The sequence below is a fragment of the Gobio gobio genome (genome assembly GCF_949357685.1).
Source record: "Gobio gobio genome assembly, chromosome: 23".
Taxonomy (NCBI): Eukaryota; Metazoa; Chordata; class Actinopteri; order Cypriniformes; family Gobionidae; genus Gobio; species Gobio gobio.
This window is the reverse complement of record NC_137119.1, coordinates 18,283,095-18,308,172: the sequence shown is the minus strand read 5'-3', so window position 1 is coordinate 18,308,172 and position 25,078 is coordinate 18,283,095. Positions and strand designations below refer to the sequence as shown.

The 25,078-nt window shown below is 38.5% G+C and overlaps 2 protein-coding genes across 7 annotated transcripts in view; both read right to left on the bottom strand.

Moving 5' to 3' along the window:
* Positions 1-12,767, bottom strand: part of fam49bb (family with sequence similarity 49 member Bb) — a 155,704-nt gene extending 142,937 nt beyond the window's left edge. Inside the window, exon 1 of the mRNA XM_079806187.1 lies at positions 12,682-12,767. The gene's annotated coding sequence lies outside the window, so the exon portion shown is untranslated. The remainder of the gene's footprint in view (positions 1-12,681) is intronic.
* The window catches only part of asap1b (ArfGAP with SH3 domain, ankyrin repeat and PH domain 1b), a 119,991-nt gene that overhangs the window by 49,673 nt on the left and 45,240 nt on the right, over positions 1-25,078 (bottom strand). For all 6 annotated transcript variants that reach the window (XM_079806179.1, XM_079806177.1, XM_079806181.1 and 3 more), the window contains 5 exons: positions 18,782-18,854; positions 13,402-13,547; positions 5,699-5,773; positions 3,146-3,195; positions 755-884 (listed from right to left, as the gene is read on the bottom strand). In XM_079806179.1, coding sequence (XP_079662305.1) covers positions 755-884; positions 3,146-3,195; positions 5,699-5,773; positions 13,402-13,547; positions 18,782-18,854 — 474 coding nt within the window. The remainder of the gene's footprint in view (positions 1-754; positions 885-3,145; positions 3,196-5,698; positions 5,774-13,401; positions 13,548-18,781; positions 18,855-25,078) is intronic.

Here is a 25,078-nt window from a genome sequence, read left to right as displayed (position 1 = left end):
ATGAATGAATGATTATTCATTGACAACTGCAACAACAAAAAAAGAAAGAAAAAAGACTGCCGTATAGTCACAGACATCTGTACATTGTCACTAAATATTCAACTATATTACTGTATTATCTGCCTGCATTGACACCATTGTATGAAAATTGAACTGAGATGGACGATGTCATCACTGTTTTCTCCAGAGTGGCTGTACAGCCGAAACAAATTGTCGCATAATTTATTTGTTATCACTGTAAAGCTGCTTTGAAACAATCTGTATTGTAAAAAGCGCTATATAAATAAAGGTGACTTGACTTGACAAAGTGTTTTGGGTTGTGGGAAAACTTGTAGAAAATATCACTGACCATGGCATGTACATGTATGTAATCTGTATATAAAAACAAGCCTATTTAAAAGATATTTAAATTCACCAAAACTATTGATATAATCAAATATAGGCTACATGTAATCAGCATAATCTAAAAAAAACAAAACAGGAACATTCTTTTCCTCCTATTCTCTTCTAGAAATATTAAAGATGCTCACTTGCCATTTATTATTCTGTATTTTACACAGTATGTTAAGTGTCCAAAATTGTGTTTCTTGAATTGCTTGACTTTTCACAACTACATCTATTACCTTTCAAAATTAACAGAATATTAATTTATATATTCCTAAAACAAAGTTAAAGTGTATATTCCGAATAACAGATATGGCATGTTTCTGGTGAAAAGATCAGGTTCTTTAACCAGGTTGAGTGCACTACAGACCTCACACATCTGTAGTTGGAAGAGCCTCCGTTCTTTCTCCATCTCCTCAGCGATCTCAGCACCAGTGATCTCTGTTCGGATCATCCCATGCTGCTTGGCGTGCTCACGTTTTTCCTTCTCGATTTTTGTACTGAAAGATTGCAAGAAATGTGATCATAAAAAGTAATGAAAAATATTTGTATATTCATCTGAGTTGGCAGGTAATCAGAGTACTGAGTTTATTTCGCATTAATCTCACATCTGCGGGGGAGAAAATTATCTCGCTCATGCTTTTTGATGATGCAGTTAAATTACTGATAATTGCAACAGCCCACAGAAAAAGTAATCGGTCTGAAAGGACAAATGTGTACTGTATACAGATACACTTAGCTCAGTGGTTTTCAATAATGGCTCTGGGGAGCCACCGCTGTGAACTGTTTCCCAAAATCACCATATGCCTAAGTAGATTGAAGAACCATTGCCAGCTATTGTTTCTACGATCAACTTAGCTCATAATGCTTTTGGGAAACGCAGCCCTGCACATTTTGTATTGGTGCATCTCAATCAACCCCCTTAATTCAGTAGTGAGGGCACTGATCAGGGAGTCTGCCATTTTAAGGTCTGTCATCAATCGCAAAATCATAAATGCTAACTATGTTCCCTTAACGTAAGTTCTGAAGCGCAAAACATAAATCCCAACTCGCTACACATAATAACACGCAATAGATGTTATTTAAAATACAAACAATTGTTTAATTATATTTCAGCATAAACATAAATTGCTAGTAATGAACAACTAGCTAACATTTATAATTAATATATGGAGGAAATGTTGCACATATGTGTAACAAGCCAAGTATTTATCATAATTTAAATAACACTAAAAAAAAATTGTCAGAAAGATATTAGTTCTGCGGTTGTTCATAAATACCAGTAGTGATGTTGTACAATGAGGATGTTGTCATGTCGCCAGAAATAGTCATCAGTGTCCCAATGTGTAGTGAGTCAGGGTCCTTACTGTCCTTACCAATGTCCAAATTCATGTACACGATATAGGAACCTAGGAAGCTAGGGAGCTGATTGAGACACACCCTATTGCTGAATTCGGAACAGCATACTAGCATTTAACTCTTACTATTTTTACCATAGAAAGATATGGTAAGTACTCTAGTATAAGTAGTCTACGGTTCCGAATTCAGCTTATGTCTCCCTTTTATTTAACACACCTGATTCAGATCATCAGTAGGTTAGGAAAGAGTTCCATGAACTGAACTGAGTAGCTGTGTCTCATTTCGAAGGCTGCTCCCTCCAGAGGTTGCATGTGTTGACCACATGCACAATCGAAGCCGTCTCATTTCAGAAAAGCAAGTAGGACACTCCAAATGCACCATTCGAATGTGTCCTCCTTTCACAGGATTTTGGAGGATGCATTAGGTGTATCCTTTGTTGCTACAGATAACACACAATTCTTTGCGTCACCATATACAAACATGTCAAATGTTCATTATATTTTAAATTTTTTAAGCTGTACTACCTCAGTAGGTGTAGTAAACAGGATACCAAGTGTTTCCTCACCTTATTTATTACAGCATTTAATTTTGATCAATATTATATTGTTCATTGTTAGTTCATGTTCACTATTGTGTTTACTAATGTTAATGGATACAAATTGATTTGTAAATGTTTTGTTTTTTGTTTGTTTATTATTGTCAAAAAAAGTCTTATGTTTGTTATTAAAATTGGTACAGTCATCACAAACATTAATACTTCACTTTTGTCATGAAAAAAAGCATGTTATTTGGAACACCAATAATAATATAATAATAAATATTATATATAGCTAAACCAATTCATAATTGATTAATTAGCCTGCAATTTACCCCAAAGCTCTGACGGTAAAAACTGATATATTTCTTAAATACTTTCTCCTGTGACTTTGTAAAATGTATCTGCTGTTGAAAATACGGCAGAACTCTTCAAACAGTAAATAAAGTAAAACAATTACAGTCACAAAAACTGTTCACAACAAAAATTCACCTCAGAAATAAATTAATTCAGAGCTCGAGAGAGCTGTGAGGGTGTAATGACGCTGTAAATGTGCTGGCATAGCAACGGGATAACTTTTTCCCTTTCCACCCGTATGTCCTACGAAGGCCATCTCATTCCATTATAATTTTTACTGTACTGTAGGTTGAGGACACTCCGTATACGGCATCCTACAGAGGATGCGTCCTACCTAAAAGGCACCCTTCGAAATGAGACACAGCTAGAGTTTCAGATAAATGAGATGTACAAAATATTATATTTTGTCAAAAATATTATATTTTGTATGTTTTTTATAAGTGGTGGGTCCCCCCTATAAGTGGGGATTTAAAACCACTGACATAGCTAACAATCATTGACCAAACGTACAACTTTGCTTCGTAGTCCTTCCAAGCCTTGTCAAAGGGTTTTTTCAGGTCCTGAAATCAAAAAAGGAAAGAAAAAAATAAAAATGAGCCAATTGCAGCAGTTAGGACCACACAAACAACACATTAGGACAACAACAGCCTCAGTACATAATTGTTTTGATCAATATCTAAAGCACCAATTGTAGATATGACTATTAAAGTTACTTGTAGTAACTGACAGATCCATTAGTGGGCTATGATTGGCTACTGTGATTGGCTATTGCAGTAGTCAGATGGCTGATCTTCTGACAAGACATCAAAAATACACACTTGAACCACTCTCAATTTAAGTTCACTACATTAGAACTGTAGGCTAGTCTAGTTTGTGATATCATGAAGCTATTTACTACCAACATCAACTATCACCAACTATCAACATCTTCTTTTAAGATAATTGCTTATGATTATGGGTTGGTTGACAAAGGAGATCCGAGTTGCTAAAAGAAGCTACTCTGAAAAGCTGAGAAACCAGTTTTCAGCAAACGACCCGGCTTCAGTCTGCACAGGCTTGAGGAACATTACCAACTACAAGTCACCATCCCCCCGTTCTGTAGAGAATCAACAACTGGCTGAGGATCTGAATGCATTCTACAGCAGGTTTGAAATGCCCAGTCTCACACCACACACCCGCTCTGAGCTGCACTTCACACGTCCTCCATCACCTCCTGCACCCCCTCTCCTCTCCCCACCCCCAACTGGAGCTTAAGGTCTGTGTGGAGGATGTGAGCCGAGTCTTCAAAAAACAGAAGACTAGGAAAGCTTCAGGCCCAGACGGCATCTCATCTGCCTGTTTGAAAGCCTGCGCTGACCAACTGGCCCCAGTCTTCACGCAGATCTTCAACAGATCATAGGATCAGTGTGAAGTTTCCTGTTGCTTCAAACGCTCCACTATCATTCCCGTCCCCAAAAAAACCAAAATCACTGGACTTAATGACTACAGACCTGTCGCTCTCACGTCTGTGGTCATGAAGTCGTTTGAAAGACTGGTTCTGGCCCACCTAAAGGACATCACTGGACCCTTGCTGGATCCTCTTGAATTTGCCTACAGAGCAAACAGGTCTGTGGATGATGCAGTCAACATGGGACTGCATTATATCCTGCAACATCTCGACAGACCTGGGACTTATGCAAGGATCTTATTTGTGGACTTCAGTTCGGCCTTCAATACCATCATGCCTGATCTTCTCTCAGCTAAACTGACCCAGCTCTCCATGCCATCCTCAATCTGTCAGTGGATCTCCAGCTTCCTGACAGACCGACAACAGCTCGTGAGACTGGGGAAACTCACATCTAGGACTCTCACTACCAGCACTACCACCCCAGGGGTGTGTTCTCTCCCCACTGCTCTTCTCCCTGTACACCAATGACTGCACTTCTAAAGACCCCTCTGTGAAGCTCCTGAAATTTGCAGACGACACCACTGTCATCGGCCTCATCCAAAACGGTGATGAGTATGCTTACAGACTGGTGGTTGAACAGTTGGCTCTGCAGTTATAACAACCTTGAGCTCAACACACTCAAAACGGTGGAGATGATAGTGGACTTCAGGAGGAACAGCCCAGCTCTCCCCCCACTCACCATCATGAGCAGCACTGTGGAAGCAGTGGAGTCATTCAGGTTCCTGGGCACTACCATCTCTCAGGACCTGAAGTGGGACAGTCACATTGACTCCATTGTGAAAAAGGCCCAGCAGAGACTGTACTTCCTTCGTCAGCAGAGGAAGTTCAACCTCCCTCAGGAGCTGCTGATTCAGTTCTACTCGGCTGTCATTGAGTCTGTTTTATGCACTTCCATCACTGTCTGGTTTGGTTCAGCTACCAAATCTGACATCAGGAGACTACAACGCACAATCCGGACTGGATTATTGGTGCCTCCCTGCCGACCCTCCAGGACCTGTACTCTTCCAGAGTGAGGAAGAGAGCAGGGAAAATCATCACAGACTCCACTCACCCTGGACACCGCCTGTTTGAACTGTTACCATCAGGATGGCGACTCCGATCACTGGCCACTAGAACATCTAGGCACAGGAACAGTTTCTTCCCACAGGCCATTTCCCTCTTGAACAGTTAAAATATACCCCCACCCCCCAAGGCATGCCTGTAAGTGCAATACTCCCACTGTTTAGTGCAATATCTTCTAAACTCAGGAGATATTTATATTTATATTTATTCATACTACTCACATACTGTAAATATGTTTATAATCTGTAAAGGTTTATTCTGACTAAACGTAACTGTGACCTAATATTTTTTTAATGCTATTTTCATATTTTTATTCTTAGAATTTGTATTACTATGTTCTTGTTGTGTTTGTAATGTATATGTGCACTGGAAGCTTCAGCAATAAGAAACATTCCTTGTGTGTGCAAGCACACTTGGCAATAAAGCTCTTTCTGATTCTGATTCTGATTCTGTATCAAGTTAGTTATATAGTTTTTATGCTAATGCATTTGTATTTAGCCTCTCTAAGCAGGTCTGACGTTCTATGAGACATGGTCTGAAAAAATATTTCTCACCCCCTTCACGCCTTTCAGGTCGCCTTTCAACAGTGAGTCCAGAGTGAAGATCACATTATGACTCAGATTCTGGAGCTGCAGGAAGAGACAGGGAAACAGAGCCGAGACTGTGTTTATAAGATACATGACACTTGGCACAGCATAAGCACAGCACAGAAGAAATAAGAGAAAACATATCAAATACAGCCATTCACAAAAGAGCCTGTTGAGAGAGACACAACCGTATCAGGATGAGCAGACCAGCATTGTCATTTGATACTCCGGGACAGATCTTTTTAAATTAATCAACATTAATGTTTCAGACCCAAGAGGCCAGATAGTTTGGATTCAAGTATCAAGACGAGACCCACTGATGTACTACACTGTCTTATAAGAGCTTAAGATAGTGATAATAATGAAATATTAAGGACAAAGAAAGAAAGAAAGACAATAGGTGGATAACTGATATATTGTGCATCCCTAAGAAATTTGTCTGATATTGATTTAAGTCAATTATTTATATTATGTATGATAACCTTAAATGACATTCACTTTTATAAATCTACATAATTTTGAATACATGAGGTTATTGATGTACAAATCATTCAAAAGTCTTCTTTGTTTCATTATGGGAAGGGCTGCACTCATTTTAACTTGTGCCTCACGCTCACAAGCATTGTCACATTACATTGTCTGACACTTGAATGACAGATTCTTGTCAAAAAGCATGCTGCTCCCCCTAATATTACACGACATAATAACCTACTTCATAATTCACCCAGTCTTTCAATGAAGAAGTTTGCAATAATAAAGCAAAAAAAAAACGTTGCCATTGTCAGTAATTTGAAGGCAATTTGAATAATATGACATGTCAACTAATGCAAAATTTAAATGCTGAAACCGTAGGAACTAGGAATGTGTCTCTGCATGGTTACAAACAGAAAAAATTATAAATAATCAAATAAAGCTACATGCATGCAAGGCAACAGAGATGGATGTGTAAACTTTATCTAAACCTGTGTCATTGATGCCAAACAGCTCATCAATAACTGGCTTTTAGGCTTTTGACAAATATTTGTTAAATGTGGCACTGCGGTAAATTAACATTTGACATGAGACACTCTGCGCAAACTTTAAATGTATGTGAAAGTGAAATTAAAAGTGATGTGACGTGTAGCCAAGTATGGTCCCACCGCCATCCGAAATGCAGATTAATTGACAACATTCAAAAGTCAACTAAAAACTCAGCTCTTCCGTGACCACTTAACCTCATATAAAAAAATATATATATAAAAAAACACCTTTCCATTCCTCGTTCTTCACTTTTTCCCTCCCTGCTCTAGCCTGTGCTACACTGAGCAATGTACACGGACTTCATGACCAATCGCTTCCTGTACTCCCAAGTTGTAAGTCGCTTTGGATAAAAGCATCTGCTAAATGCATAAATGTTAATGTAATGTATGGTGTCCCATACTTGGAATTTGTGCTCTGCATTTCACCCATCCAGTGCACACAGCGGTGAGCAGCTTTGTTTGCTGTTCTAGGGAGCGATTAGGGGTTAGTTGCCTTGCTCAAGGGCACCTCAATTGTGGGTAATGAGAGTGGAAGAGAGCACTGTTCATTCACTCCCCCAACCAACATTTACTGCCGGTACTGAGACTCGAAGTCCGACTCTCTAACCATTAGGCCACAACTGCCCACATTAAATCCAACTCTGGACTAAATAAACGTCTTCATTGAATGACTGGGTGATTTATGAAGTAGGCTATTATGTCATGTAATATTAAGTAGAGCAGTAGTGTTGTAGTCAAGACCACTTAAACCAAGATCAAGTCGAGACCAAGACCAGCGTGTGCCGAGGCCAAGACAAGACCAAGACTTTGTGGGGTTGAGACCAAGACAAGACCAAGACCAAGACAGGGCGAGCCCGAGTCAAGACCAAGACCAGACCAGCACTCCTTAAATTCATCTAAAAGATCCATATCTACTGTCTGAGAAATGACTTAATATTTAATGAATAAATACAATTACAATAGTAAGACACTATAGTGCTGTTACCAATCAAATCACTAACAATAAAATTCTGTTCAGTTTAATTTAACATTAAAACATTAACATTATTTAACAGTCACAGAATCCTTTATTCAACCAATTTGTTCAAAGCAGTTGTTATAAATCAATATCATTTGCAATCACGCTTATATTCCTGAAAATAGCTCTCTTGCTCTTGTGATATTGCTTAATTATATTCTATGTAATATAAAAAAAACGAAATCTCAGAATTTTGTAGGCATTTATATTAATTTTGGGCATTTTGAGACAGTGCTGCATTGATTTTGAACCCGGCAGCACAGTAACAAAAATCATATTTCAAAGAAGTTATTGATTGCATTTTAAGCTGTAAGTTTTACATCAAATCACATTAACGATGTTAAATCAGACAATGCGCTGGCAATTTAGTGATATCCTTGCAGTTGTGGTCTTGACTGGTCTTGAGATAAAATCCAGAGTCCTCCAAGTCCGAGACCAAGACAAGACCGAGGAGAAATGCAGTCGAGGCCGAGACGAGACCAAGACCTTCAAAAAATGGTCTTAAGACCGGTCTCAAGTACTAAAACACTAGAGAGCAGCATGCATTTTGATGAGAAAATGTCATTCAAGTGTCGTACAATGTAATGTGACTATATATCAGCTTGTGAGCACAAATTAACATGAGCCCAGCCCTTCCCATAACAAAACAAAGAAGACACTTGAATGATTTTTACATCAATAACGACTGAGCCTGGTTTCTCCCAAGGTTTATTTTTCTTCATTAGGTCACCTGATGGGGTTTTGGTTTCCTTGCCACTGTTGCCTCTGGCTTGGCTTGCTCAGTTGGATGACACTAAATTTTTCTAAATTTTTCAACTAAATATCCAAATAAATCTAATTATTAAACTAAATTAACCATATAAACTAAATTACTGATCTAATTACTGATCTAAAGCCAACACTGTCACTGTATGATAATTGAAATGAACTGGTGACATCACCGTTTTCTCCGGAACGGCTATACGGCTGAATAAAATTCTGTTGCATTATTTTCCTATTTAACACTGTAAAGCTGCTTTGAAACAATCTGCATTGTTTAAAGCGCTATATAAATTAAGTTGACTTGACTTGTTAAGTTAAGTTAAGACCATAATACTTGAAATAGTAAATTTCTAAAGTCACCTGAGATGTGTGTGTGTTTAAGGTCAGAGTGCAGATAGTGAGATAAATGTGTTTAAACAGTGTGTGTGTCAAGTGTCTTATGTGATGAATAGCTTGTCTGGCTGATAATGCTAGCAGCAAATGAACACCAACGCTGAGAGATACACTGGCACACAGAAAAGCTGGTTAGAAAACCAACAAAGAGCAGTCCGCACTGAAGTTCTTCATCATTTCAAACAAATGTGAAACTTTCATAAATGAGGTTTGTTGTGATCGGAAGATAAACCATAACATAGTATTTCTGTTCACTTCCTCTCTGCCTTACTATTCTTCATTCTCTCTAAATGGAGGCTCTTGTTTCAGAGTGATAAATACCTCAGCTTAGTGCCAAAACAGTCTAAAAGCACCACTACCAGACAACAAAGTGCCTCTTTTGAGAGAAAGAACAGATAGAAGACCCAAAGAATGGATTCTGCAGTTTAACCCCGTTTCATATAGCTTAGTTATTGACAGCTGAACTATATTAAGCTTGAACATGTATTTCAAGCGTCAGTTGCAGGAAGAAACCAATTAGCCACACAGCACAATGCCAATAGTTCCATGGCTTAGCAGATGCAGTGTGAATGCTGATAGCCCGCTAAGTGTATATTAGTCCATCAGCGTTCCAGAGAGGCTATGGTCCTCAGGAGGGCCTTGTGGAAATGGAGAGGATATATTGATGACACAGGAAGCAGAGGAAATGAATCAGGGACATGTTAATGCTGTTGTCGGCAGGAGAGGATGACAGCAAGACCGAAAATACACACACATGCAACTGTACGTTAGTCCACTGGACTGGTGGAAAATCATGTACACTGTGGTAGCTTTGTATAAGACGCCCCTTTCATCAGAGATTTGGAAAGTTTCTAAATCGGCACATTTTGCAGTATTATATTTTAATGTATTATGATTTCATTGGTTGTTTAATAGCCGACAGATATGGATTTTTTTGTTGGCGGATGCTGATGCTGCAATATTTTGTGTGAGGATACTGTATAGATACATAGGAGGTCAAGTATCTATCTTTTCAGGGCCTGAATCTTGACTCAGGATTGCGAGTATTGTGCATTATTTTACAAAAAGCTCTATGCTTATTATGTGGGAAATAACAATTTCAAATCTTTCTTTCAGACTGTTATTTAACACAGTCTTGATTTATTTATTAATTTTTTTTCATTTTGTATTTTACTGTTCATCTGGCAAAATAATCAAAGTAAAACAGCTTAAGATGATTTGTTGGTCTTAGTTTTGTTGGATTGAAGTGGCGTTTTGAGCACTTAGGTTGGTCTCTTAGCTAGACCAGTTGAAAACTAGCTTGTTTCATTTGGGTTATGCAACAACATTAAATGTTCACTTCATTTTAATATATAGTAATAATTTGTATACTTTATATTGTACAATACAGGCGATTTGCTGCACGATTCGCACAAATTGCAATTTTTCTAATAAATATTTAAAATGCAATTTTAAAAAAGCTTCAGGTTTGCTGCATTTGTTTGCAAGGCCACAAAAAAATGGGATTATAGAATATATTGCCAAAAGTATTGGGACACCCCTCCAAATCATTGAATTCAAGTGTTCCAATCACTGCCATGGCCACAGGTGTATAAAATCAAGGACCTGGGCATGCAGACTGCTTCTAAAAACATTTGTGAAAGAATGAGCACCCCAGGAGCTCAGTGAATTCAAGCGTGGTACCGTGATAGGTTGCCACCTGTGCAAAAAGTCCATTCGTGAAATTTCCTCACTACTAAATATTCTACTGTCAACTGTTAGTGGTTTTATAACAAAGTGGAAGCAATTGGGAACTACAGACCAAGTGGCCTTCAGATTAGCTCAAGAACAGTGCGTAGAGAGCTTCATGGAATAGGTTTCCATGGCCGAGCAACTGCATCCAAGACTTACATCACCACCTTACATCACACTTCTATGTCTGGCAATCCGATGGACGGGTCTAAGTTTGGCGGTTGCCAGGAGAACGGTACTTGCCTGACTGCATTATGCCAAGTGTAAAGTTTGGTGGAGGGGAGATTATGGTGTGGGGGTTGTTTTCAGGGGTTGGGCTCATGCCGTTCCACACCCGTAAGACCTCCGTTCATCTTCGGAACACAAATTAAGATATTTTTTTGGAAATCCGAAGGCTCAGTGAGGCCTGCATAGGCATCAATGTAATTTACACTCTCAAGATCCATGTGAGTACAGTGGTTCAATATTAAAATTATAATGCGACAAGATTATTTTTTGTGCGCCAAAAAAAACTAAATAACAACTTATATAGTGATAACTGATTTCAAAACACTGCTTCATGAAGCTTCGGAGTGGAAACGAATCAGTGAGTCGATTCAGCGGTTCGGAGCGCCAAAGTCACGTGATTTAAGCAGTTTGGCGGTTTGACACGGGATCCAAAACAGGATTCGACTCGCGGATTCGTTTCCGCTCCGAAGCTTCATGAAGCAGTGTTTTGAAATCGGTTATCACTATAGAAGTTGTTATTTAGTTTTTTTGGCGCACGAAAAATATTCTCGTCGCTTTATAATATTAATATTATACCACTGTACTCACATGGACTGATTTAGTTACTAGAAACTATGATGTTTTTAGTACATTAATGGATCTTGAGAGTGTAAATTACATTGATGCCTATGCAGGCCTCACTGAGCCTTCGGATTTCAACAAAAATATCTTAACTTGTGTTCCGAAAATGAACAGAGGTCTTACGGGTGTGGAACGGCATGAGGGAGAGTAATACATTACATTATTTTCATTTCTGGGTGAACTAACCCTTTAATTTCTTCATTTTTTAACAATGAAAATACTGGATCATGAGCTGCACGCATGTAAAATAACAGTGCCATGCTTCACTCTGTGATTTAACCTTTGTGATTTAATAATCATACTAAGCAATATCGCAATTTCAGTTTTATTTCGATTAATCATGCAGCACTACAAATAAAGTGTGAAAATTGATGTTGAGATGGTGCATTGATAAAAAGTTTAATGAAAAATAAAATAATGAGTTTTCTCCTTTTTCCAGCAGCTGTGCAGTGTTGGAACACTGAGCCTCCGCTCACACAGATATGACTTCCCTTCCGCAGAGCTCGCCAGCATTCACACAGTGATTTAGGAATGTGTATGTTTGTGTGCGTGTGAGGGGTGAAAAGGAGACACGCTGTAGCTACTGCAACTCCTACACTCGAAATTTATGGCTCTATCTTCACGTTTCTGCCAGGAGGAGAGATCAGGATAGATTACAAAAGCCCCTCTCACTCACACACATCCACTAGACACACAATTTTCACACGTTTCACACATCCGCCTCTGACACCAACGCAGAGAACTCTAAAACCTGTGTAGAGGAACAAACACTTTAAGCTCTTTAACACCTTTCCTAGAGGCTGATTCACTCTAAAGGGATATGCTATAAAGCCTTAAATCTGTCCCTACATTGGGCTTCAACACAAACCAAAACAATCTTTTTTTGACAGTACAAGTCAGACTTCTAGTATCCTAGAAAAGAAAACTGCTTTTAAATCAGGGTTCCAACTCTTTTTCAGCAACCATTTTCCAGTACTTTTCCAGGACATTTTCAATTTACTACGGCAGGAATAAAAGACAAGGATCACGCCAAATATTGCTTTCTAAGTCTTTAAAAGCCGTACAGTTTATTGCCATTACTTAACAATCCAGCATTTTTCAATATGAGATCTTAATCCTACATTATGACTATGGAAGCTTGTTTACACCACAGAATAGAAAGAAAAGTTAATTGTGACTTTTTATCTCGCTATTCTGACTTTCTCGCAATTGCGAGTTTACATATTTGTGATATAAACGCGAAAATTTCGCAATTCTTTTTTCCTCAGAATTGGACTTTATAACTTGCAATTGCAGTTTAGACCTCACAATTCTGAGAAAAGAGGTCAGAATTGCAAGATATAAACTCGCAACTGCGCAAAAAAGTCAATTGTGAAGAAAAGACTTGCAAGTTTATATCACACAATATATATATCTATATCGATATACTATATCTTGCAATTCTGACTTTATAACACACAAATGTGACTTTATATCAAAATGATGTGATTAGGGAGCAGCTTACGAGTTAACATTTGAGCAGTTATAGCATTAGCTAACGGCTGCAAGTGGCGACACAAGACTAAACGCCATTATTCAAAATACTACTCACACGCATCAAACTCAGCATTCCTGAACATGTGCTTTCTGCAACTAGCGCTAATTGTTTGGGCCAGCGATAAACTCTATATACTCGGCTAAAGAAATAACTTTTTTTTAAAGAATTTTCCCAGACAACATCAACAAGATTTTCCAGGACATTTTACATTTTCTCTAATTTTCCATGTGTTTTCCAGGACTGGAAAATGTGTCATCAATTTTCCAGGTTTTCAAGGTTTTCCAGGACGAGTGGGAACCCTGTAAATGCACTGGGTGTCCATTCGTTCTGGTTTAAAGATCTGTTCACTTAGAAGACTCACCAGGTTCTTGAGGAGGGTGGAAAGCTCTTTAGTCAGAGTGGAGAACTTAACGAAGGCTGTGCCCAGATCTGGATTATCCCGGCTGATGAAGTTACTGCCAAACTTATCCAACGCCTGGGCGTACATCTCCTCATTTTGAATGTGATCTGATAAAAGAGCAAAAAATTAACACAATCATGTGGTATTGTTTCTGAATGTCATGCACCTGAAGAGTATCACATCCTCGCTCAGGTGTGGTAGCATGTTGTCTGGTTCCTTAAAGACTGCATGAAATCTTTTTTTTTTCCTAAATAAATATCCCTGGTATTAATGGATACCATTTATCAGTGCACATAATTTTTTACGCAAGGTATATTTTGTTTCATTAAATTGCAATAACTTTCTGCACCTCTGAAACAACTTTTTTGCTTATGTAACCAAGTTCAGGTTGTTTTTCATAATAGGGGTCATTCTATGAAACATGCCTTTCCCATTGTCATAAGGATTTCAAGATTAATCAGACAAATAAATCAAATTGTGCTATACCAATCTAAATGTCTTATGCTCACCAAGACTGCATTTGATCAAATAACACAGAGCTATACAATACAGTAAAAAAAAAAAAATATTATAACAATATAAATATATAAATAATATATAAATAATACTTTAATATATTTTACATTTTTATTTATTCCTGTGATGGGAAAGCTGAACTTTCAGAAACATGTCTTATTATTATCATTGTTGAAAACATTTGTGCTGCTTAATATTTTTGTGGATTCTTTTTTCCAGGATTCTTTGACAAATAAAAAGTAAAAAAAAATTAAATTTTAAATTTATTTGAAATAGAATAAATTAGTTTGCAAAATAAAAATAAAAATACTAACCTAAACGTTGGAACAGTAGTGTTTATCATACAGCTCTGGAAAAAATTAAGAGACCACTTAACATTGAGAAATATATATACAGTGAGGAAAATAAGTATTTGAACACCCTGCCATTTTGCAAGTTCTCCCACTTAGAAATCATGGAGGGGTCTGAAATTGTCATCGTAGGTGCATGTCCACTGTGAGAGACATAATCTAAAAAAAAAATCCAGAAATCACAATGTATGATTTTTTAACTATTTATTTGTATGATACAGCTGCAAATAAGTATTTGAACACCTGTCTATCAGATAGAATTCTGACCCTCAAAGACCTGTTAGGCTGCCTTTAAAATGTCCACCTCCACTCCATTTATTATCCTAAATTAGATGCACCTGTTTGAGGTCGTTAGCTGCATAAAGACACCTGTCCACCCCATACAATCAGTAAGATCCAACTACTAACATGGCCAAGACCAAAGAGCTGTCCAAAGACACTAGAGACAAAATTGTACACCTCCACAAGGCTGGAAAGGGCTACGGGGAAATTGCCAAGCAGCTTGGTGAAAAAAGGTCCATTGTTGGAGCAATCATTAGAAAATGGAAGAAGCTAAACATGACTGTCAATCTCCCTCGGACTGGGGCTCCATGCAAGATCTCACCTTGTGGGGTCTCAATGATCCTAAGAAAGGTGAGAAATCAGCCCAGAACTACACGGGAGGAGCTGGTCAATGACCTGAAAAGAGCTGGGACCACCGTTTCCAAGGTTACTGTTGGTAATACACTAAGACGTCATGGTTTGAAATCATGCATGGCACGGAAGGTTCCCCTGCTTAAACCAGCACATGTCCAGGCCCGTCTTAAGTTTGCCAATGACCATTTGGATGATCCAGAGGAGTCATGGGAGAAAGTCATGTGGTCAGATGAGACCAAAATAGAACTTTTTGGTCATAATTCCACTAAACGTGTTTGGAGGGAGAAGAATGATAAGTACCAACCCAAGAACACCATCCCTACTGTGAAGCATGGGGGTGGTAGCATCATGCTTTTGGGGTGTTTTTCTGCACATGGGACAGGGCGACTGCACTGTATTAAGGAGAGGATGACCAGGGCCATATATTGTGAGATTTTGGGAACAACCTCCTTCCCTCAGTTAGAGCATTGAAGATGGGTCGAGGCTGGGTCTTCCAACATGACAATGACCCGAAGCACACAGCCAGGATAACCAAGGAGTGGCTCTGTAAGAAGCATATCAAGGTTCTGGCGTGGCCTAGCCAGTCTCCAGACCTAAACTCAATAGAGAATCTTTGGAGGGAGCTCAAACTCCGTGTTTCCCAGCGACAGGCCAGAAACCTGACTGATCTAGAGAAGATCTGTGTGGAGGAGTGGGCCAAAATCCTGCAGTGTGTGCAAACCTGGTGAAAAACTACAGGAAACGTTTGACCTCTGTAATTGCAAACAAAGGCTACTGTACCAAATATTAACATTGATTTTCTCAGGTGTTCAAATACTTATTTGCAGCTGTATCATACAAATAAATAGTTAAAAAATCATACATTGTGATTTCTGGATTTTTTTTTTTTTAGATTATGTCTCTCACAGTGGACATGCACCTACGATGACAATTTCAGACCCCTCCATGATTTCCAAGTGGGAGAACTTGCAAAATAGCAGGGTGTTCAAATACTTATTTTCCTCACTGTATATATATAGAACATTTTGTCCTCAAAGTTGATGTGCTAGAAGCAGGAAAAAATGGGCAAGCATAAGGAATTGAGCAAGTTTAACAAGGGCCAAATTGTGATGGCTAGACAACTGGGTCAAAGTATCTCCAAAACTGCAGCTGTTGTGGGGTGTTCCCGGTCTGCAGTGGTCATCAGTATATATCAAAAGTGATCCAAGGAAGGAACTATGGTGAACCGGCGACAGGGTCATGGACTCATTGATGCACGTGGGGAGCGAAGGCTGGCCTGCGTGGTCCGATCAAACAGACGAGCAAGTGTAGCTCAAATTGCTCAAGAAGTAAATGCTTTCACTTTCGTCTTCATAAAGTTTGTCAAGTAAATGCGTTTAAAGGCTTGAACATTTAAAGCGATTGTGCACTATTCAAAAACAACAATACAGAAAACTCATCCGTTCAGTGCTCATGAGCTTTTTTCTGTCGCGTCTCTGACAACGTGCGCGCGCCCTGAAGGCAGACCTCTTTCACCTGTGTCCTCACAAAGCTTTGTCCTTTCTGTGTTTTAAGGCCTGCCAGTTTGAACATTGGAGTGATTTTAGACCATCATATGTGTATCATGTTGAACTAAGGCCTGATATATTGTGACACACGGACACTCAGACAGAAGCTCGCACATCACGTGAATATCGCGCGCAGAGAGCAGCGCAGAAACGCAGTGTCAACGCTGTCCTGTGACTAAAGTAAAGTCACTAAAGTAGCTTAGAAACTCAACCGTTATAGGCATATATTTTAATACCTTTGAAGTAAGTACAAACCACAGCTTCATAATGAATAGAGACGGTATGAGTAATTCACACAAACAATCACTCTCTCATTAATGCATTCAAATAAATGTAATGTAGGTCTACTGTGTTAACTTATCTGTATCTGATGTACAAAAAGCAGAAATCTGCCCCATATACAATAACTGCTGAAAGTGAACTGTATTTCCTTCAAGTATTTTAAAATCACAAAGAAATGCACTTTTTCATTAGAAAAAAAATGCCACCTTTAATAGTAGAAAATATTTACAGTAAAAACTTTATCAGGAAAAAAAAAAAGAAGCAAAATAATCGTTCATTGATCGTAATCGACATAAAATGTTCAATTAATCGAGGTTTTTATTTTTGGTCAAATCGTTACAGCCCTAGAGTTTGAGGTGTTGACTTGGCCTCCAAATTCCCCAGATCTCAATCCAATCGAGCATCTGTGGGATCTGCTGAACAAACAAGTCTGATCCATGGAGGCCCCACCTAACTACTTACAGGACTTAAAGGATCTGCTGCTAACATCTTGGTGCCAAACACCACAGCACACCTTCAGGGGTCTAGTGGAGTTCATGCCTCGACAGATCAGGGCTGTTTTGGCAGCAAAAGGGGGACCAACACAATATTAGGAAGGTGGTCATAATGTTATGCCTGATTGTTGTGTATATATATGAATTAGTGCTGGGCATCGATAAAAAAAAAAAAAACTAATTAATCGCACTTTTTTCTGTGATTAATCGCGATTAATCATAATTTTTTTTAATATTTTACGTTTTTAATATTTTGATATTGTAATAATTTCAGTTACTCTCCAAATTAATGTATAAACAATTTAAAGACAGCATATTTTAAATATGTGTTGTATTGTCATATTTTTATGAATGAAGGCCAGTATCACTGATACTAAAGTGTCTATGAAACATTAATGACGTTACATTACAGTATAACTGAAAGCTCCCAATTTCAACATTTATTAGGCTTTAAAAAAAACAACTTTTAATTTAAGTGAACTTAAAACAATATTTACATAAACCCAAAATAATAAATGTTATATTTACCCATGGCCTTCCCTGTTATACATATACAGAAATGTAATAGTTATCTTTCTTAACTGCATAAATAATAAATTAAATATAGATGAATCATCATTAAAGCAAAAATTTTCTCTGTTGTTCTTTGATGAACATTAATGACAGGCATCATCGGTGCTCCTGTCACTTTAAGAACAGCCGCGGATGTCGCATCTCATTTCCTCACAACTCTTTAAGTTCATTTAAGACGTTATTTAACTAATTTAAGACTCCTAATATGAGAATACTCAAAATCCTCTGTGTTATTGTTTGTTCAAGAGCAAAAGAGAACTCGATGTGAGCAGGAAACTGACGCGAGTCTATCTATGCGTCGAGTGTGTGTGTGTGTGTGTGTGTGTGTCCCTTGATTAGCTGACATGAGACGCATCCACACAGACAGGACACTGAGACTGAGACACACACACACACACACACACACACACACAGGACATTGGCAGACAGCGCGTTCGCTTGTGTCTTGTCACGCTTGGAAGCATTTACATGAATAAGAGCGTGATGATCATGTAACGCTAAGCAAAAATGGATATAAAAACGGACGCTGCGTTATTTGCGTTAAATATTTTAATTGCATTAAGCTGAAAAAATTAATCGCCCGCGTTAACGCGTTAATTTGCCCAGCCCTAATATGAATATGTAATACAGTATGTATATACACACACCTGAACGCAGCAAGTATCAGTACAGTATGTGTGTGCTAGAGAGGTATGTGGGTGGATGTGGGGGTGGATGAAACTAGCTGGTGTGAGCCAGGAACATGTTGATGCTAACTGTGATCTAGCCATTTGTTTGAACAGTATTACGGGCAGATTAATCTACAATCACAAAAAATGCAGCACACCACCATATCCATGATACTGCCTGTAAAATATAAGTCACTATGATTTCAATAAGTGCATTTATTTGTATTAAATCATCAACAAAATCAGAATGTGTGCGTGTGTGGTTCTGTACATACCTTGGCCAGAGTTATAAATGGCTTTGACTGACTTCTTAACCTTCTGCAACGAGTTTCTGTCCTGATCCAAAGCCTATAAACAAACAGATGAGAGATGGAATCACTTGAGTTGTACTGTGATGTGACATAACAGGAACGATATAACTATAAACTATAAATAACAAATAAATGAAGAAATTAATAAATAATACACTTTCAAACCATTAAAGGGGGGTCTAATGCTATTTCATGCATTCTAACTTATTTACACTGTTATAGAGTTGGATTCTCATGCTAAACATGACAAAAATTCCAAAAAACGAGTTGGACGTATGAAAGTATTTCTATGCCAAATACACTCCTTTAGGATTCAAATACGTTTCGGAAAGTTTTTTCGAGTATGGCCCTGTATGACGTCATAAAGGGTGGAATTCCTTGTATGGCCACTTCTCCCGGATGAGCATGTGCGCACATCAACCAGAGCAAGAACACGTCCATCAATGAGCTTCGTTCGGGTTATGGAAGCCACCAGCAGCGCTGTCATTTTGTTTTTAGACAACAAAATCAACAATGTCACTAAAGTAGTGTGTTTTTGGTTGAGGGAAAGATAACCTTGTTCAGCTTCTCAAATAACCCAGCATTAAGGAAACAGTGGATGCAGTTTGTTCTGCAAGTGTGTTTGTTTGTTCCCGCACTTCCCAGTCACGAGTCTAAACCACAGGCGGTGAGTGAAACTGCATCAGATGTTTTGTTGGCAATCGGCATGTAAGTGCATATAATGTAAACAACAAGAACATATAGTGAATCAAAAGTTATCCAGGGATAATGCCATGATGTATTGTGTGTGTGTGTGTGTGTGTGTGTGTGTGTGTGTGTGTGTGTGTGTGTGTGTGTGTGTGTGTGTGTGTGTGTGTGTGTGTGTGTGTGTGTGTGTGTGTGTGTGTGTGTGTGCGCTCATGATTCTTTAGCCCCACCCACTGCACGCTTCCATGAGCTCCAGTGTTGCCAAGTCTGCAGTTTTCATCCTATTCAACAGTGCCCACATTTGAAAGTAACAAAAGAACACACTTGTTACTTTCAAAAAAGTTGAACAAGAGACGGTGAGTCCCAAAAGACAGTGAACAAGTCAACCCAAAATTATGCAAAATCACTAACTAATCAAGAGAAAAGTTGTGTTGCACTAATTAGGTCACAATGCATCAACAGTGCCTAATCAGAATTCTGGTTTTATGTAACCTAATCAGCTTTCTCTCTCACACACATACACACACACACACCATAAACAGTCATCCTCTGCACAAGACTACACTCTGAGGTTGCAGCACAGATGATGCATGACAATAGAAGCGGTTATCAGTCAGTGAGCAGTGTGCCATGGGAGGATCTCTTGTATTGTGTTATTCGAAGTTTGAACTGCAATGACAAGACCATTTAACCCTTCACTCTCCTCTGAAAGCTCAAAGTCTGTTCTTCTCCCTCTAAACATCATGTTACACATGTACTTCACTAAAGCCGTAATTTGCCCATATAGCCTGGCATTGCTACTGGATTCCTGATTCAAATGGATTCTGACTCACAAGCTCTCAATTCGATTCAATTCAGATATGAATTGTTTGGATATGGCATACTTCAATTATAATTTTTTTATAATATCGTGTGTATCAGTTTCAACAAAAATATTAAGTAGCACAACTGTTTTGAACATTGATAATAATACCGGTTTATTGAGTACCAAATTAGCATAACATTTTAAAATATATTAAAATTAAAGGTTATTTTAAATTGCAAACATTTCACATTTTACTGTTTTTATTTTATTTTTGATCAACTATATGCAGCCTTGGTAAGCATATTTGCCGACCCCAAACTTTTGAATAGTATAAATCTATAAATCTTTCTATAAATGTAATAGTCTATTAAACGGAAATAGTTTCCATCACTGAAAGCAACTAGTCGATTCAATACCTCCTCTGACAGATTTAGTAAATGATCCCTCAGAATTTATTTTCATGAATTGATCATTCAAAAAGAAGATTAATCGAGGAAAAAAAAAATTTGAACCCAATGATAATAATCTGGTTTGATCTGAGCGAGGACATGTAATTCACTCAACAACAGCTTGATTAAAGCTAACATTTATCCAATTATGATCCACACTGGAAATTAGGCAATTTAAATTAGTGACAGATGTTTGTTTTCAGAGCCTACAGTATAGTATTCCCATCTCACAGAGGATGCAATTAAAAAAAATCCTAATGTCGTGCCTCTATTTTGGCTGACACACACACACACACACACAAAAACAGACACGATACATGAATGCACAGGGCCTGCTGTTTAGATCTTCACCTCTCAATGAAATCTGACAGCTCTCCACACTGAGGTTAAACACGACCTGCTTGTTTCATCGTTTTGCAGAAGGGGTGCCGAAGAGTTTCCCTAGCAACACGGTAGTAGATGACATGAAGAGATGCTTCATGTGTGTGCACTTTTGTGAATCAGGTTATTGGTATGAACACTTTCTAACAAATTCATCCACCAAAACTCAAAACTCAACAAAAAGCAGGGTTTTGGATCAATGCGATTTTACTGTAGACAAGACAATTGAATGAGTGCACACGATAATGTCCACTATGGTTTCGGACACGACTACAAATGGCTGTCCCTTCAAATAGTGCCCTATTTAGGGGAATAGGAGGCAATTTCAGACACAGCCATGCTTTCTCTAGAGCAGGGGTGTCCAAACTCTGGTAGTTTCTGGTATGCTTAGTAAGTTTACCTGGTTCAGGTGTGTTTAATTGGGGTTCAATTGCTTAACTTTTCTAAACACATTTTTTTTGGTGTTCAGTGTTTAAAGCTGGGGCCACACTAAAAGATTTTCAAAATGTGAGACACCACAAACATGACGATAAGAAATCATAGATTTAACCGTTTTGTTCCTCTAGTGTGTGGAGTGCCACGGTGTGACCAGGACCACACACTAACAGATTCCATTCACAAACAACAGAGTCCCCCTGTGAACACCGGAAATCTCGCAAAATCCCTCACATCAAATGTGTATTTAGAGTAAACAAACATGGCAGACGACCGGCAGGAAGAAATGGCTCGCCTCTTATAATGTATGGACTGCTTTTTACAGAAAACTTGCGGCGAAAAAAATAAAAAATATTTAGATAAAGTCGTGGAGACGGTGTACTTTCATGTTACAGCGCAAACTGGAGAAGAGTCTTCCGTCAGCTCACTTTCTGATTGGGTATGGTTTAGTTTCACGTGATAATCTCCAGAGTACGTGAGTGATTGTCCTCGGGGTTCCCCCCACATGACAGAATTTCTGATTTGTTGAGTGTTTGTTCTTTATGTTTCGAGATCGGAGCGACTCCGACATTCTTCCGAGCAGATTCAGTCACTCTTAACACACCTCACACCACAGGAAAATCTAATAAGATTATCTATAGAACCAACAAGATAATCGGGACTTTACCTAGGATTGTCGGAAGGGGAGAAATCTTGATATCTTGTAGTATGTACCCAGCATAAGGCGTTTAGTTGAAGGCATGGCAGTGTAATTTCTTTAGAGCTCCTTTTAGACATGCAAACAGATGCCCGTTAACTTATGATTGAAAGTGATTTGGTAGATTTTGTGGTCCCATAATGCACCGCAAAAACGAGTGTACAACTAATGTACGCTTAACGGCTAGAGAATACCCATAATGCACTGTGAGGGTCATACCAAATGAATTCCTGCGTCTCGCCAGAAGATGGCCCCCGCAGCTGAATCATCCATCCATTTTCCAAACCGATGGTCCAATATGGGACCAGCATATCATACAGGCATAAATACCTTTTTAATTGATTATTAAATTGTTTTATTAAGGTATATACACTGTGTGCAGAATTATTAGGCATGTTGATTTTCTGATCATATTTTTTTTCCAGGCACATTTTACCAATTTCAAACCACATTAAACTTAACAAATACTTTTTTTTATTTTATTTAATCATTTATAAGTGATATATAATTGTTCACGAAGGCTGGAAATGAAAAACACCTTATATTCAGGTGTGCAGAATTATTAGGCATGTTTTCTTTTACAGATAAAATGAGCCAAAAAAGAGATTTAACTCTAAAATTATTAAATGCCCATGAGGATACAATACTAATGCAATACTAGACATTGCAGTGAAGGCATGACCATTGGACAGTGAAATGCTCATTGGGTCAGCAGGGTCAGACAAAAACAGTTGGTGAAGAAAAGACACCTGTTAAAGGGTTAGTTCACCCAAAAATGAAAATTCTGTCATTAATTACTCACCCTCATGTCGTTGGACACCCGTCAGACCTCCGTTCATATTCGGAACACAAATTAAGATATTTTAGTTGAAAGCTGATGGCTGAGAAAGGCTTCAGATAGGCCTCAATTGGCATTCAGTACATTGACACTTTCAAGATCCATGAAAGGCACTTAAAACGTCGTTACAAAGTCCATCTCACCACAGTGGCTCTACAATAATTTTATGATGCGACGACAATAGTTTTTGTGCGAAAAAAAAATCAAAATAACACCTTTATCCAACTTGTTCTCGTCTTCCGCGTATGCCTCCACGACGCATGCGCGAGAATATGACGTAGCGCCGGCGTTCGGGAATCCATGAAATGCACACTTAAGCCCCATTTTGAGCACTACGCCGAGACCTAAAGCACGATCAATGTAGAATCCAACAGCTGAGACACGCACGTCTTCCTCTAAACAAATCGCTTCTGGGTCATATGTCCGAACGCCGGATCTGCGTCATATTCTCGTGCATGAATCGTTTATTGATTATTGATTATTAAACAGCAAACACAAACTATGCAAAAGTAGCAGCTCTTCCGGCGCACTCAGTGTCCGAATTCGCTATTTTTTTATTCACTCCTTTAAGGAGTTTTAGATGATGGCAAAGGCAACAATTTAAAAATACAGATGGGTGCATTGCTGGTTTATTTGATTTATTCAGATCAGTGGGGTAAGCATTTGCATTAAACAGTCCCTGTAGCATCCAACATCATAGCACTCCTTTTTTTTTTATCACTGTCATTTTTGTTGTGTGTTTATTTTGTTATTTAGAGTAAAGCGCACAGCACATATTTACATATACAGCTAAACGCTGCCTCCAGCAGCGCGGATGGTGCCAGGATGTTAAGCGTGTTGTTAGATTTGATGTGTTCCCCGAGTATTTGATTTTGACATGGCTTATTTTGCAAACAACATGACTTCTAGTTAGTGCCTTCTTTATAGTGTAAGCCAAAATGAGTCCATATTTCAGATCTGTACACTGTGGTGGTAGATGGTATAATTCTTTCTTCCTCCATTGGTGGTAACTAGTGAGCTGGGTTTGGTAATGGTAACATTAGCAGTGCACCCTTGCGCTACTTCCTGTCAAAGTTTAGTTCAGAAATAACAACACTATCTAGCGGTCGAGTTTAAAACCCAACACGAAAATCCACTGCCATGAACCTTGAATGTAAACAAATAATTAAATATCAATAGTGTTTCGAGAATCAATACAGTATTGGCAAACATAATGTTGAGATATTCAAGTGTATCTATATTTTCTTACACTCCTAGTAATCGCCGCTTCGCTTCCGACACAGGGTTTAAGTGGTAGACCACCAGACACAGACTGGGTCATCGGACCAATCAGAGCAGAGTAATCCCTCAAAAAGGAGGGGTCTCTCTCTCGAACCGTTTCAGACACTGAGAAAAGAGGTGACACTATTGTAGGAGACTTCAATGATCAATTAGTAACCAATATAAATATCCTGTAATGCTATTCTGATTGTATAATGGTATATAGTCCGGCTACTTCTGAAAAAATCTTTAGTGACATTTCAAAGCACTGTATGGTTTCTAGAGATAATAATAAAACAAGGACAAAAGAAAGGCAGATGACATTTCTTGACCACTGAATGTTTAGTTGTTTAGGCTGTTAAAGAGGTCATATTCACTGATGTCAAAGTTCACTTGTGAAGGCTGCCACATGTTTCCTGCTAACACTCTTATCCCATCAACGCAGAGCAGGCATTTCCTTCCCAAACTAGAAATAAGGGCACAAACCAACCTAAGCCTGACAAGGTACAACATATTTTTACACACACACACACACACACACACACACACACACACACACACACACACACACACACACACGCACACACACGCACACAATACATACAACCACAATGCAACCCGACCTACAGTTATACCCATAAGTTTACATACCTCTTGCAGAATAAGCAAGATGTTAATAATGTTAACAAAATAATCGTAAAAACTGTTT